The following is a 13840-nucleotide window of genomic DNA, read 5'->3' as shown; positions in this document are numbered from 1 at the left end:
CCTGGGTCCCCTCCCTGATAGTCTCTCCTCCCTCTGCCACTGACAGAATACACACCTCCCCGGGACTGTCATTTAACCCACCCTTGGGGTGGCTAGTTCCTCCTGGGACCAGTGTGCAATCACCGTCTGCAGGGGTCCCTTCCACCGCGGCCAATGGTCTGGCTGTCTCCTGGGGATTTTCTAACCACCCCCCTCTTTAGCCTTCCTGCTCTGTAGACGAGTCACTGCATGAACAGTGCAGGGTTTTGGCTCTTGGGTCTGTTCCCACCTCTGGAGCTGGGATTCCTGCGCCATAAGATCCCGTCCCACCAGGATGGGGACCGGAGCCCCTTCCAGTACCCCCATTTCCAGGTATGTTGCACAGTCGTTCCACATGATGGGTGCACAGGTTACCGGTACCGTAAGAGGTGGGGGCCCCACCCCTTGAATAGTAAGGGTCTTCCCCGGGATTATGTTTGCGGGCAAGACAAGGTTGGAACTGATTAATGTCACACTGGACCCCGAGTCCAGTTCCCCCACAAGGGTCCTCTCCTTTACCGTTATCATGGTCCGGTGGGGGGCCATCACCTCCTCTGAGTTAGAACCAGACACTCCCCTCAGAGTGGCTCCGGCCCTCCCCCTCACTGCTCACGGCTGTTGCACGCCTGACGGGCCTGGGTCTATTGCTTAGCTTCAGGCAGTTGGGCTTGATGTGGCCCAGCTCCCCGCAGTTATAGCACCCCCTCTTTTCCGAATTGGGTGGTTTGTCTGAATCTGGGGCCGCCTTGCGCTCTGCAGGAGGTGGCCCTCTTTCCCCTTTTTGACCTGGACCTCCCTTCCTCCCTCTTTGGACCCCTTTTTGTTCCTTCCCACAGTAGGGAGGCTTCTCACGATTTAGCAACAGTTGGTCTGCAATTTCAGCAGCCTCTTGAGCGTTTTTGGGGTCCCTGTCCCTGACCAGAGTCTTAACCTCTCTCAGACAGCAAAAATAGAATTGTTCTGGCACCATGAGCTGGCGTGACTTTTCTAAAGTGTCAACCTTGGCTTCAGCTAACCATTTAATGTATGTGTCCTCCAGCAGGGCCACATAATCAGTCAATGACTTCCCAGGTTGTGGGCGTGTATTCCGGAATTTTTTCCAAAAATAATCCGGTCCTAACTTGAACCTTTTAGACACAGCAGCTTTAAAGGCATTATAGTCATCAGCTGCATCTGAGGGCAGGCTGTTCAGGACCACCGCCATGTCGCCTTCTACCAGAGCAGACAAGTACATCATGAGCTTTTCCTCCGGCACCTTACACCGCTGGGCTTGTCTTTCAAAGTTGCTTAGGAACGCTGCAGGATTGTCTCCGTCTCGGTAGCGAGCGAAGGCTGAGACGTCCAGTTTGTGGTGTTCCCCGGACGCTTGCAGAGTGTTCACGTTTCCCCTGTTGGTCTGCAGACAGAGCTGAGCCTCCAGCTTTTTCTCCTCCAGCTCCAGCTTTTTTGCCTCAAGTTGGGCTTCCATCTCCATCCTTTTCACTTCTAGCTGTCGTTGTTCCCGTTCCTTCTCCCGCTGGGCTTCCAGCTTTTTTGCCTCCATCTCCATCCTCTTCTCCTCCAGCTGCAGCCTTTTCAGCTCTAGCTCACGGAGGCTTTGCCGCTCCCCCTCAGAGGGTGATCTCTTGGCGGCCTCCGGACTTGACGAGTGGGAGTGTGTTCCTGGGTCAGACTCAGGAGTTGATGAGCGTGAAGCTGACACTTGTTCTGACTCGCTGGTGCACAAGAGTTTAACCAGCTCTTCCTTCTTTAGCCCTTTCTTCACGTGAAGGCCTCTCTCTTTTGCCAGTACTTTCAGTTCAGGCACGGTCATCCGGACGTACTCATCCGCCATCCTGACTATCTACCCTATCCAGTTGACCCAATGCCAAATTAGAAATTGTTTGCTCAAGGGATTTCAGTAACTCTATTCCTTTTCCCAAGTTATGCCTCAAATACAACAGGGTATTCGGATCCCACCTCTGCCACCACGTGTGACGGGCCAGTAGGGGGGCGCTCCTGCGTTGAGCCGCCCACCTCACTGCGCCTGCCCACCTTCCAGGCTCCGAGTGCCTCCCTGGGGTGACCTCATGTCTGGCCGACCCCCTTCCTGGAGCACACCTGCTAGCCTGGGAGTAACACTGCCACCACCCAGGGTCTGGACTGTTCCCGGCCATGTGCCCCATGGGAAAGACAGGCCTAGTAGTCCTTCGGGGTACTAGACACACTCCAAACTTGGGGCACTTCCCCCAAGTCAGGGGCTTAATAGGAAAGTCTCCCTTAGTCCACAGACCTAAGGGGCGTCCTTGGCATAATTTAGACCCACCCTCAATAAGTCTCCCACACTGGTCACAAGGAGAATTTTACTGATTACAGGGGGTAGGGCGAAAACAGGGTAAAAGGTAGAGCGGTAACATAGAAATATCAGAGGCATATCAGAGGAATCCCATAGAGCAAACCAGTGTGGCTGAGGTAGCCTTTTGATCTCGCATCTGAGTTACTGTAAGCTAAATATCTAGTCGGCTCTTGAGTAGCTAACTCACACGCATCATCCAGAGGTGATTGGAGTTTTCCTCTGGAGGCAGGGCACTCTTGGAGCATGCGGTGATGAGGAGAGAGCCAGTTTCAGATTCACCTGGGTGACCGCATGGCTAATGGCTCCCCTTCTTCCTGGCCCAGGCCTTTAAATAACCTTTCTGACCTCAGCAGCCCGGTCCAATCGAAGCTGCCAGTGCTGGCCACTAGCCAACCAATTAAAAAAAGCATCACTGGCTACCTGGGCCGGTGAGTGGGACTTTTCCCTCCCCCTCCCCAGGTGACCAGAGAATCCGCCTCCGAGGCACCAGGCTTTTGTCATGTAGACAGGGAGGAAGATCCCCCGCCCTGAGGGATTCAACACCAGCCTCTCACGCTGGCAGAGACAGATTTCTGGAGAGCGACACAGACGGTGGCCTTTCTGCTACAGTCACTGATATTCCTCCAAGAACTCCTATGAGACTGTCCCCGGTAGAGACAGGTCCTGCAAGAGATTCTGCAGGACATTAGCTCTCTAAGGTCTCCACATGGGAGCTGTGTGACTGTCTGCTGAGCTAGACATGCATATCTTACTGCTTTTATGATAGATTTTCCCTGTAAAGCTCTTAGTTTAATAACCAGTTATTTTCTTTATGAGAGCGGGCTGGTCACTGATTAACCCTGCCATTGCCCCGAGAGAACAGGATTGCAGGTGCTGCACTAATGTCAGACCTGCGGGGAGGATGACAGTGAATTGTTAGAAGCTAGTCTGTAACCCAAGCCTCCAGTTTGGAAGCAGAAGGATGTAGATGCTTTTCCTGAGAGAAGTGACAACTGGAGTGAGGTGCCCTCGGGGAGAACAGAACTGATCAGAGGTGCAGTTATCCTGAGTACTGTGACAGTGAGAAATGCCATAGAAAAGTACGTCAATAAACTTCTGGTTATATTGTGTCTCTGTTGCAGATGAAGCCATTTGTCAAGTCATAGGTCAAAAGAACTTTTTTGATGCTTGTAATCATATTTTTGATCTGGAACAATCTAAGACTGTGGATAAAGCTAAGATTGATGCACTTTACAACAAACTAGAAGAGAGAATGTGGGAAGTTGTGAAAACAGCAGTTCAGAGTGGTGATGGTGTGTTACTAGAGCCCCTGAAATCAGTAGCTGCCTCACTGGAGTGGCAGAAACAGAAAAAAAAAGAACAGTTTGATAGTAACAATGAAATGGAAGGCACTTCAACCTGGAGACCAAAATACTGGAATAAAGATCTGGCGAATCTGTTAATAGACTGCATGGCAGCACAGTTCCCCTCCGCTGAATTTGCCATTAGCACAGATGAGATGGCACTAAAAAAACATCTGAAGCAACTGGAAACCACAGTTCTTCCCACCTTGGAATGCAGAAGAGCTTTCTTCAAAGAAGCAGGATTGCTCACCATCTACAGGAAATGCTGTAATGTCTGCTTATCTTCTCACCTTACCACACTTATAGACTGTGACTTTAACTTCAGCACATGTCTTTTAGTTTATGAATGGGGCCTTAACATGTGCAAAAGGTATGTTCTAATCCAAACATCTCCTCTTTGTTTTTAGACCTCTCAGTCTTTCTTTCCTCATTTCTAAACATGGTCTCTATGTAGCTTCAACCTGGCAATACTGGGACCATGAAGAAAATCAACTACTCCCCCCAAATTAGCTTTGTTCAATGTTTATTTTAATCTCTCCTAAGTGGTTAGATAAAATTGAGGGCTTTACAGATTGTTCTTTATCAGGAGAAGAAATGAATGGTATCAGGTACTGCTTTATTGCAGTCCTGTTTATTTACAGAAAATGGACATGAGGTCCTGTGTCCTTGGACACAGTCTCTTCTTTGCTCACAATTGCAGGTCATTTCCCCCAAAAAACCACTCTGCCCAAAAACATTTCAGGTTGGCTTTCACTTCTTGTTTTGCCTCTAGTGCTTTTCTTTCTGTCCCTTTCGTTTTCTTGCTGGCTCCTCTGTCTTCTTCTGGCTCATCACAGGCAGAAGGTGGTGTGCTCCATCTTAGAGTGGAATAATCATCACCATTTTCATTGCTTTGTTCTGCATCCCTCTAGTTTGTCTCCTTCCAGGTAGTTCCCGTTATTGATCAAAGCATTATACAGGTGCTTTCTTTAGCAGGGGCAGTACTTCTTCCTCTTCAGTGGTGAATGGCACAATGTCTTCAATAATAGAGTTTCTGCGCTTGCCTTCAGCACACTGGTAATGGATGCAGTTCCTTCAACATACCTAGAACCCCCTCCTATCTATTGGGGCTGCTTCAGTTATCCTCATTACCAGAGTATCATCATGCCTCACACTAATTAATGTGCTTCTCACAACAACCTGTTGAAGTAGGGGAATGCTGCAGAAAGAATTGAGGACAGGCACGGGGGGCATCAGGAAAATGAGGTGGTAATTAGGAAATAGGGAAAAAGGGGCAAAGAAAGGTGGTAGGCTTGGGAGGGTGTGAACAATCATTATTCTTGTACAAGTTGTTTCCTAGCTGAGAGACTTGGGGTGTTCTGTGCCCACAATTAGCCAGTTTTGCTCAGCATGCCCCAAAATTGACCTGAGCCAAGCTACATAAGGCAGATAAGGTCTGAACTGTGATGGGATAGGGCACAAAGCTGCTGGAAATGGCCATGCCTGTTGAGCTCTGCTTTTTTTGTGTGCAGTTGCAGTGAGAAGCTTCTGCAACCCAGTTGGACTCTGGAGCAGAAGGTCTCCGTGGAGGCCTTGTGTCTTGTGCGGATTTTTTCAAATCTGGAGGAAAAACTACTTGCAGCTGCAAAGGTAAGAGCGCACAGTTTTAACAAACTTCATCGTTACCCCACACCCACCTTCCTTAATTATACGCTGTTTTTTTTGGTATGACTCGTGCATAGAAAAGGTCAGCGAGTCTTGCCCAGCTGGCTCTGAATTGACTCTGCTCTGTAGCCTATTTCTTTAGGAGAGTAATGAAAATGTTCAACCCAGAGAATGAAGTGAGTGGTGCTGGAGCCCTCGGTGTGGTTCTTGGCACACACATGCCCAGGTTACCCAACCCCATATCATTATTGCATTGGCTGTTTCTGTAAAGAAGCCAAGAACTGAAGGCCCATGGACAATGATTAATTTGCTTCCATTTACTGGGCAAGGCCATGTTCTTCTGGCATGTTGGCAGGGAAATGCTAGAAAGCTTACAGTGCCTCGCATCATCCTAGTGCTGCATGAGCTATGCTCTGGGAAAATCCATTTCACTTACATAATACCAGAGGACTGATGGTACAGAGATAAGGGGGGAATGAAATGCACTGCCGAAATTCCAGGAATTGTATGAGGACATTAATTGGACTATAGTCTGGTGTAGTGGCTGCCATCCCTTTCAACATGTCATTCAGACTAGTGAGGCCACTGGATCTTAGTAGCAGTGGGTCTGTGGATCCTCGCACAATTCACTTCCAGCCTGCTCCCAGAGTAGTCTTCCTTCCACACTAATCCAGCGGGGCTGGCATAGACACCCCCAGTAGAACATACAGGGTCATGCAGATGCCCATCCCCTTGCATAGTTTCTACAGAAGGGTTCAGTGTGGCTGAAGGCCTTGGGATGCATACATGACCTTAGTTTCCAAAGCTGGTAGAAAGCTCTTTGAAGGATGCTCTGTTTATGTGTGGCTTACAAATGAATTAGAATTGTCTGACTGAAGCTTCAGCATGAGGGGTTTTCCACTGGCAGTGATGAGACCAATGTCTCCAAATCCAGCAGCTCTTTTTAATGCAGCTAAACCCCCAAAGCAGCACCACGGGCATTTCCCTGGCTTTGGAAAGGCTTTCACTTTCTATTGCTATTTCTCAGCTGCTCTCAAACCACACCCGCTGACAACCTGTCCTTAGAGGGATAGGGAAAATCTATTACGTACAATAAGATGAACCAAAAACTGAGGAGTTTTGTAGGTTCTCGTACGTCCCTCAGGAATTCAGAAAGGAAAAGGTATATTTAGTCAGATCCATACTTGTGTAGGCCCCAGCTTTGGAAAGTACTTAAACTTGGGGTTGAGTCTTATTGATTTCAGTACTTAAAGGTAAGCACATGCTTATTTGCTTTTGTGAGTCTGGACCACACGGAAAAACACATATCTTCAGGTTCTCTTTTCTGTCTCTATTTCAGAAGAAGAAGTGGCTATAATCACACTAGGCTCAGTAACCATCTGTTCATGTATGAGTCACTACCAAACCATCACATATAATAGTCATTGTGAAATTAGCCTCTTTTTCTTTTGTAAAATGACTGTATGTCAGGATACATGAACAAGCTTATGAATTCTTCTTTGAAGATAGCTTTCTCATGGTGTCTGACTGGGCTTGTAAGTCGCATGGCACTCTGTTCGTTCCTGAAGTGGACAACTAGAATGGCCCAAATAGAAGAATAGCCTTAGCGAATAAAGAATATTCTCCTGAACACCCTCGTCTGCTGTGATGAGGATTGCCCTTTATTTCTGCAAATATAAAACTGCTTGCTTGAACATTTACTAGTAGTGAGAGGTACACTCAATTCAAATAGACATTCATGGGTTGAATCCTAAACATAGTTTGCTGCATTCAGAAAAGCTCTGGTCTTCAATCTCATCTCCCTAGGATGAGCACTGGTATCACTAGCTTGAATGTGTTTGTTGCTGGGTGGAGCACAATTGGGGTGCTCACCATTTAGTGTGGGCTGCAGCAGGCTGGAGAGGTGCTTGCATGGAGGGAGGCCTGGAGACACCCATGAGGAGTCATTTTTAAGGGGGAAGGTGTGTGGTGGAGCACCAGCGGGGAGCTCACCACTGAAGGGCTGTTGCAGGCTCTGAGTGAGCCTGCTTTGTGAGCAGCAGGGAAGAGCCTTCCCCCAGGAACCAATTTTAAGGGAGAAAGTGGGTGGCTGAGCACCTTCGGAGTCTGCCACTTTAAGGAAGAGAGCAGGCAGCAGGCAGGTGCAGGCTAGCCCTGATGAAGTAGCCATTTGAAGATCCTGGCTCTCAGGGCTGATGCAGTAGTCTGCTGCTAGCAGCTGACTGCCCTGCTACTCAAGGAACATCTTGGAGGTAATGGCAGGACCTATGGGGATGGCTGGAAGCTCCTGGTCCTGGGTATGACTGTAAACCGCACCCTGCTGGGGATGGGTGGCTTGGTGGGACTATCTGTGATGGGACAGTCCCCCAAAAATGCCAGTCTAGTTAGCACCCTGGTGAGAGGTGAGTAGGGGCGCCTGAAAACCTCAGCCATTGCCAATAGGTAGGTTCTTAAGACTGGAGAGTAGTGGGGTTAGGCACACCTGTGTGAGTGGCACCTGAGCCCGGAGGGGTGCAAGACCCTAGAGACTAGTGGGGCCAGGCATGCCTGTGTGAATGGCACCTGAGCCCATTGGGGTGCAAGACCCTGGAGCCCCAGAGAGTGGTAATTGTCGAATTAAGGCCCAGAGAGCGGTGAAAGTGCAGGTCCAGGTAAGTCTTTGGATGCCTGAGGCCTCATGTGGACCTGATGCCAAATAGGCAGCATAGAAAGAGCTGTGGATAAAAGGGGTGAGAATAGGTTCCAATTAGTGAACCGGTGAATTGATTTACCCAGTGCAGGGCTAGGAGCAGTCAGCCCAGTGTTTAGCAAATTGCCCAGCCACCGTGTAGATGAGGGTTGGGGGACAGGCTCAAAAGGCTATGCCAGGGATGGTCAAGGAGTGCAGAGACAAGCCTAATGGCCTGTATGGTCGCTCAAAGGTGCAGGGTGGAGTGAATGTGGCCTGGTAAGGGGCAAGAGTGTGAGAGGCCTGGTGAGAGCAGGCGGAGTGGTAGAGGCCCCAGTGAGAGGGGCGCAGTATGTGTGAGGCCCTGAATAGGGCAGCGCGAGAAAGGCTTAACACTGTGCCGAGCTGGGCCCGGCCTCAGTCTGGAGCATAGCACAACTCACGAATGTCATCTGCGAGGCATAGGACATGATAAAAGGGGTACCGTCCATGAACAGCAGGGCGCACAAAGGGCAGCCTCCCACCTCATTAACATCTTATTACATGTAACATCTAATTTACAACAAGGCATGGCAGACAAGTAAGGTGGGTGGCCTTCCCAAAGACAAGTGGTGGGCTGGTACTGTGACCAGACCTGAGAGTTTGCCCCTGTCACAGTTGCCCTCTTTAGTGGAGGTCAGACATATGCAGGTATTGGTGTTCCTGTGGCCCCAGTGTCAGGATTTCATTCCAAAGTTGCATGCAGTGGTGGGGACATGGAGCTGGGGAAACCCATCAGAAACTGAAAGAAGTAGTTTTAAAACTTAAAAATGGGAAATCAACTCCCTTCCTCTGGTGTTGGGGATTGCCATTTAATAGCTGACCTTGCCTCTGATGGAGTATATGGCCTGCTCTTGCCAGTCTCTAGCCATTTCCCCATCATGCACAGGCATGTCTTCACTGTAATGGTAGTCTGAGGTGTTGTTTCTAACGTGTCTGTCTGTCTGTCTGTCTCTCCTCTGACTTGCTATGGCTGGCCCATTTGTAGGGCTGGTGGCAATTGCAGCCTAAGTACTGCTGCTGTTGAAGCAGTGGGGACACAGCTAGCTGTGCTCCTGATCCAAAATTTTTGTGTAGCTTCAGTGTTTTGTGGGGGGTAATCACTGCCTCTAGCTAAGTTAAGCTGAGAGAGGTTAACTCAAGTGCAGAGAACTCAAGCTACCAGTGCAGTGAGGACAAGCCCATAGACTGTAGACTCCAAACACATGGTATATGTATGTGTGTGTGTGTGTCTATACATACACACATGCACAGAGAGAGAGAGAGATCTCAAACAGAACAATGTTCTTATGACAGTTGTATGTTGTCCAGCTTTATGTTAAAAAGGACTAGACAAGGAATAGTTAGAGACCAAAGGTCTTCCAGTCCAGTGGGGTGGTGGGAGTGGTGGAAACTTGACACACAAATGGCTTCTGATTTTAAACGCTTTCAATATATTCTTTTATGCAGGAGGAAGTAAGAGAAGCACTGAAAGAAACCATTACTCCCAGGAAAAAACTGGTCACAGACACTACAGTTGTTAAGGTAAATTGAAGGCTGAACCCAACACCTCACATTTCTTCTAGCATAACTGTTGTTACAAGCACAATTGTGAAAATTTGGTGTGCTCCAATTGTATAGGATCTAGGCAAAAATCTGCTCTGTCACACACCAGAAATCCTATTGATTCCAGCTAAGTGGCCGCTAGGCCTCCACGAACAGGGAAGTATTTGATTTGGATTCAACTGATTCAGAGGACAGTGATTTGATTCAGAGATTTGGATCACTGTCCTGAATTGATTCAGCTAAATCAGCTTTGGAAGGTTCAGCGTTGATTCAGACAGATTCGGTGATTCAGATCAGTTGGGGAGAGGCAGGCACAGCCGGGCAGCTCCTCTGATTGTGCCTGCCTTTCCCTGGGTGGGGGGAGCTGCAGGAGAAGCCCCCATGGCTGTCCTGCCCAGCCCCATCCCTCACCTGGCCCCAGCCTCCTGGCACTTAAAAGCCCTGCACTCACCAGCTCTGGCAGCAGCAATTGGGTCCTCTGGGCTCTCGTGGCAGAGCCCCCCCATGCAACACAGGCAGTGGGGGACAGTGGAGATCACCTCTTCCTGCCTGGCACCCACACAGCAGCTGCCTCATGGCATGGGTGCTGCGTGGCACCACAGGGCACCATGTGCTGTCTGGGAGCTGAGGCCACTGGGGCTGAGTGAGTAATATGCTCTCCTGCCCCACCAGCCCCAGCCCCAATCCCTCCCTCTCCCAATCCCTTCCCTTCCCTTCTCCCTCCTCCAACCCCAACAGACTTACCAGCTGGAGGCAGCTGTCAGCTGCCTGTTTAGTCTATGGGTGAATCTCTGAATTGGCCAAATCTTTTCCGAAATTTTTCTGAATCAATTCGGATGCTTCAAATCAATTCGGAGCTTTTACTTGGTCTCTCAATTCGATTTGGATTTGGAGATTCAGTCCCTGAATCGGGCAGAATATTCTGAATTGAATCGACTACCGAAGCTTTGCACAGCCCTAGTGGTGGCTCCATAACTGAGATCAGTTTTCCCTCTTGCGTATATAACAGAAGAAAGAGATCAAGTTCCCCGTGTCTTGTATCATGAGTAATAGCCTGATCTCACTCCCCATGATGTCACTGAGAGGTTTGGACTGAGGATCACACTGGGAATGCTGGAACTACTGCTGCATGAAATATAAATGTTTTTATACCATGCAGCATATGGGTATAGAGAAGATTTTCCAAGCATAGCACCTACTTGGCAATTGCTTGCATCCTGTTCCCTGCATGTTGTGTACAAGTTGAGAGTAAACTGGTCCATATGCTATTTCTGCTCGCATGGTAACACTGCAGGTGGCATTATGTTCCAAAAACACCACTACAGGTGATTTGCCTGGAAACATATGGAGAGCCAGTGTGAAGTGCTTTGAGAAATAGTTTTATTTTAGTCAGTGTCTTGTGCTGCATTTACAGTGGGATTTTCCTCCAGTTCCCTAGAAGAAGGCAGTGTAGTTCTAACAAGCCTGCTTGGCCTGAGTTCTACATTGCAGTGTGATGGCCATATCTCCTGGATAATAAGAGGGCTGGATATATCAAAGGCCTTGCAAATTCTTACTGAGGTGGACATGGAAATCATGGCATATTGCACAGTGATATATAACTGTCAGTTAACAGCAGAGACTATTTCAGTGCACAGTGTGTGTGCACTACAAAGGAGTGGTCTGAAAGGGGCAGGAGCAGAATGATAATCACAGAGCAGGCTATGCTGATTTCTGAGCTATAAGCCAGAAGAAAGAACAAGGGCCAGTGTTCGGCTCTAAATCCTTATTGGGCCTCAAATAGGCCTTGAAGTTTGGACTTGAACTAAGAGATGCTGAAATAACAAGCAACTGGGCTGAGTACAGGGTGAAGTGTAAAGGACTGATATGCAAGAGGACTGACTAGATGAGTGATTCTCACCCAGGGTGCCGTGAGATCCTTTTGAGAGTGCCACAGGATGATGCACACTTAACATTAGCGTGGTTAGGTGTGCAAACCTACACACAATTCACATGTTAAAGCTCTCTGCAACAGGAGAATTGCTCTAGTATTTATCTTTAGTTAAGCAACAAGTAAAAACTAAGAGCTGGCATTTTTTAAAGGGAGACTGGAGTCTAATGAGGGGTGCCTTGAATTTAACAAAGTGAAAAAAACGATTGGACTGGATCATAGAATCTATGCAAGCTGTAAAGCTCTAGTATGTCCTCAAGTCCTCCCTGGGGAGATGTAGCTTATACTGGCAAAATAATTCTTTCTAGTTCCCCGATTGAAATAAGTTATACTGACAAAACTGCTGTTTTACTGGCGTAACTGCATTCACATTTAGTTTCTTGCCAGTTTAGCTGTTGGTTAGAGATGTGATTTTTCACAGTGCTAACTGCCAGAAATAGGCCAGCAAAACTGTAAGTGTTGAGTAGGCCCAAAACTCTTTTGAATGATACGTAGTACAGACTGTCTTGTTCAATCTAAGGTTTTGGTCAGGTTCCAAACTCCAGCAGAATGTGCTTACCTGTCTGCCATCCCCACAAATTAACAAAGGTATTGTTTACTTCCTGTCCTAATCTGATGCACAGTGCCGTAGTATTCTGGCCAACTGCAGCCATATCTGGCTGAATTTCAGTGGTGGTTGTCATGATAGCAACATCTAGCTGATTATGTTTGAAAGTACTTCGGAATGGATTATATTTGATGAAAAATCCTATATAAATATATGATCCTTATGCAAATATTACCTATGAAAATTAGTTGCTCATCAGCAACACTCATGACCCCCAGCTCACATTCTCAATGTGTTTCCTGCATCGCCTTTTCTGAACTGAGATATTTATTGTGACTAGTCCATAGGAAGTCCCACCCTGTGTGAGTCATTTTCCCTCTGATGCTGCTGGGAGCATTGGTAAAGCATAGGATATTATTCCATCTGTCTATTTTTTCCCATCTGGTCCCCTTCTCCAAAAAGGTTTCATTTCCACAGAGCAGCTCAGGTGGTGTTAAGTTACCACCTGTTCAATTTGATCTAAACTGAAATTGGTGTTTACCCTTCTGGTGTGAAGGAGCAAAGTGCACAGCTTAGCCATCTATCTGACCAGATAAGCTTGACCAGACTGTGGTGACCCTAGCAGTTTAGGCCAGACCCATTGCTGACTGCCACCATCATGAAATACATGCATGGTTGGATCTAACATTTTGAAAGGGGGGGCAGGGTGCAGATGATGAGGTGCATCATCACATGTAAAAGTAACACATTTTTCTCCAGTTAACTAGAAGCTATACACTAGGGCTGGATTATTCAGTTTAAGATTGAAGCAAAAAACAAATATAACTTCTTTGCAATGAGTTTGAAACAATCTGCAGGACTGAAATAGGAGCTTCATTACTAGAAGCTGCTAACAGACAGCAGAATTACAGAACAAAGGATAACATGATTGGTAGAACACCAAGACCATTAAAAAAGAGAGGGTTGTAGAATGAGGAGTTTAGAAGGGATCAGGTAGATAATAATGAGCCATGAAGTCAAGTGACTCCCTCAGTGCTGCCTGACTAGAAATGCTGTTGCCACTTCCAGGCAGTTGGTTTTAAACCTTGGGTGGAGTAGTGTAACACGGACCCTAGGGCTTCTGGTACTTCGAGGGAGAAACAGCAGCAGAGAGAGCCTCAGGTGAGGATGGCTGCTCAGTATGAGCAGCTCCCTTGGGATTTATAGGCTATGAGTGCCTATTGCAGGGCTGGCTGCTCTGCAATAGTATAACAGGGTAGATCCCTGCATAGGAAGCAGGACACTGCTACAGCAGTTTGGCAGAAGCAGTAAGCTGCTCCGGAACCCAAGAAATAAGCCAACAAGCCTAAGTAGAAGATACCTGTATATAGCTGGGGAAGCCACATGACCAGAAAGGGGCAGGGTCTATGCGGCACATAAGCCCAGAGCCTGATTCAGGATGGCCAGTTTAGCCCTGGAGCCTGAAAGGGGAAGAGCTGTCCAGAGAGATGGCTGTGACTGAGATCTGGCTATACCTGAGAGCAATGAGTAAGGAGCTGAGGTTCTGGCAGGGGATGAGTAGGGGTTGTGGTATACAGCCACTAGGCTAAGAGTTTAGTTATAGCCAAAGGGTTTATGCCTTTTATTTAAACCAGCAGTTTGGGTTGGGACTATCAGGGGTAAGAGGAGATCCCAGTAGAGCCAGAGAGGCATTGTGAGGCTTGAGCCTGCTAAGGGGCAAGAAATAAACTGTAGTGTAGCCCAAGCAGGTAAGAACTGGGGCGGGGAGCCC

The 13840-nt window shown here is 47.9% G+C and overlaps 1 protein-coding gene across 2 annotated transcripts in view; it reads left to right on the top strand.

Annotated features, from left to right (window-relative positions):
* The window catches only part of LOC102383519, a 110507-nt gene that overhangs the window by 56913 nt on the left and 39754 nt on the right, over positions 1-13840 (top strand). For both annotated transcript variants that reach the window (XM_006018032.3, XM_025197215.1), the window contains 3 exons: positions 3475-4066; positions 5208-5325; positions 9497-9571. In XM_006018032.3, coding sequence (XP_006018094.1) covers positions 3475-4066; positions 5208-5325; positions 9497-9571 — 785 coding nt within the window. The remainder of the gene's footprint in view (positions 1-3474; positions 4067-5207; positions 5326-9496; positions 9572-13840) is intronic.

This window comes from Alligator sinensis, unplaced genomic scaffold (genome assembly GCF_000455745.1).
Source record: "Alligator sinensis unplaced genomic scaffold, ASM45574v1 scaffold85_1, whole genome shotgun sequence".
NCBI lineage: Eukaryota > Metazoa > Chordata > Crocodylia > Alligatoridae > Alligator > Alligator sinensis.
Note: the sequence above shows the minus strand (reverse complement) of the source record. Positions and strands in the feature narration are given on the sequence as shown.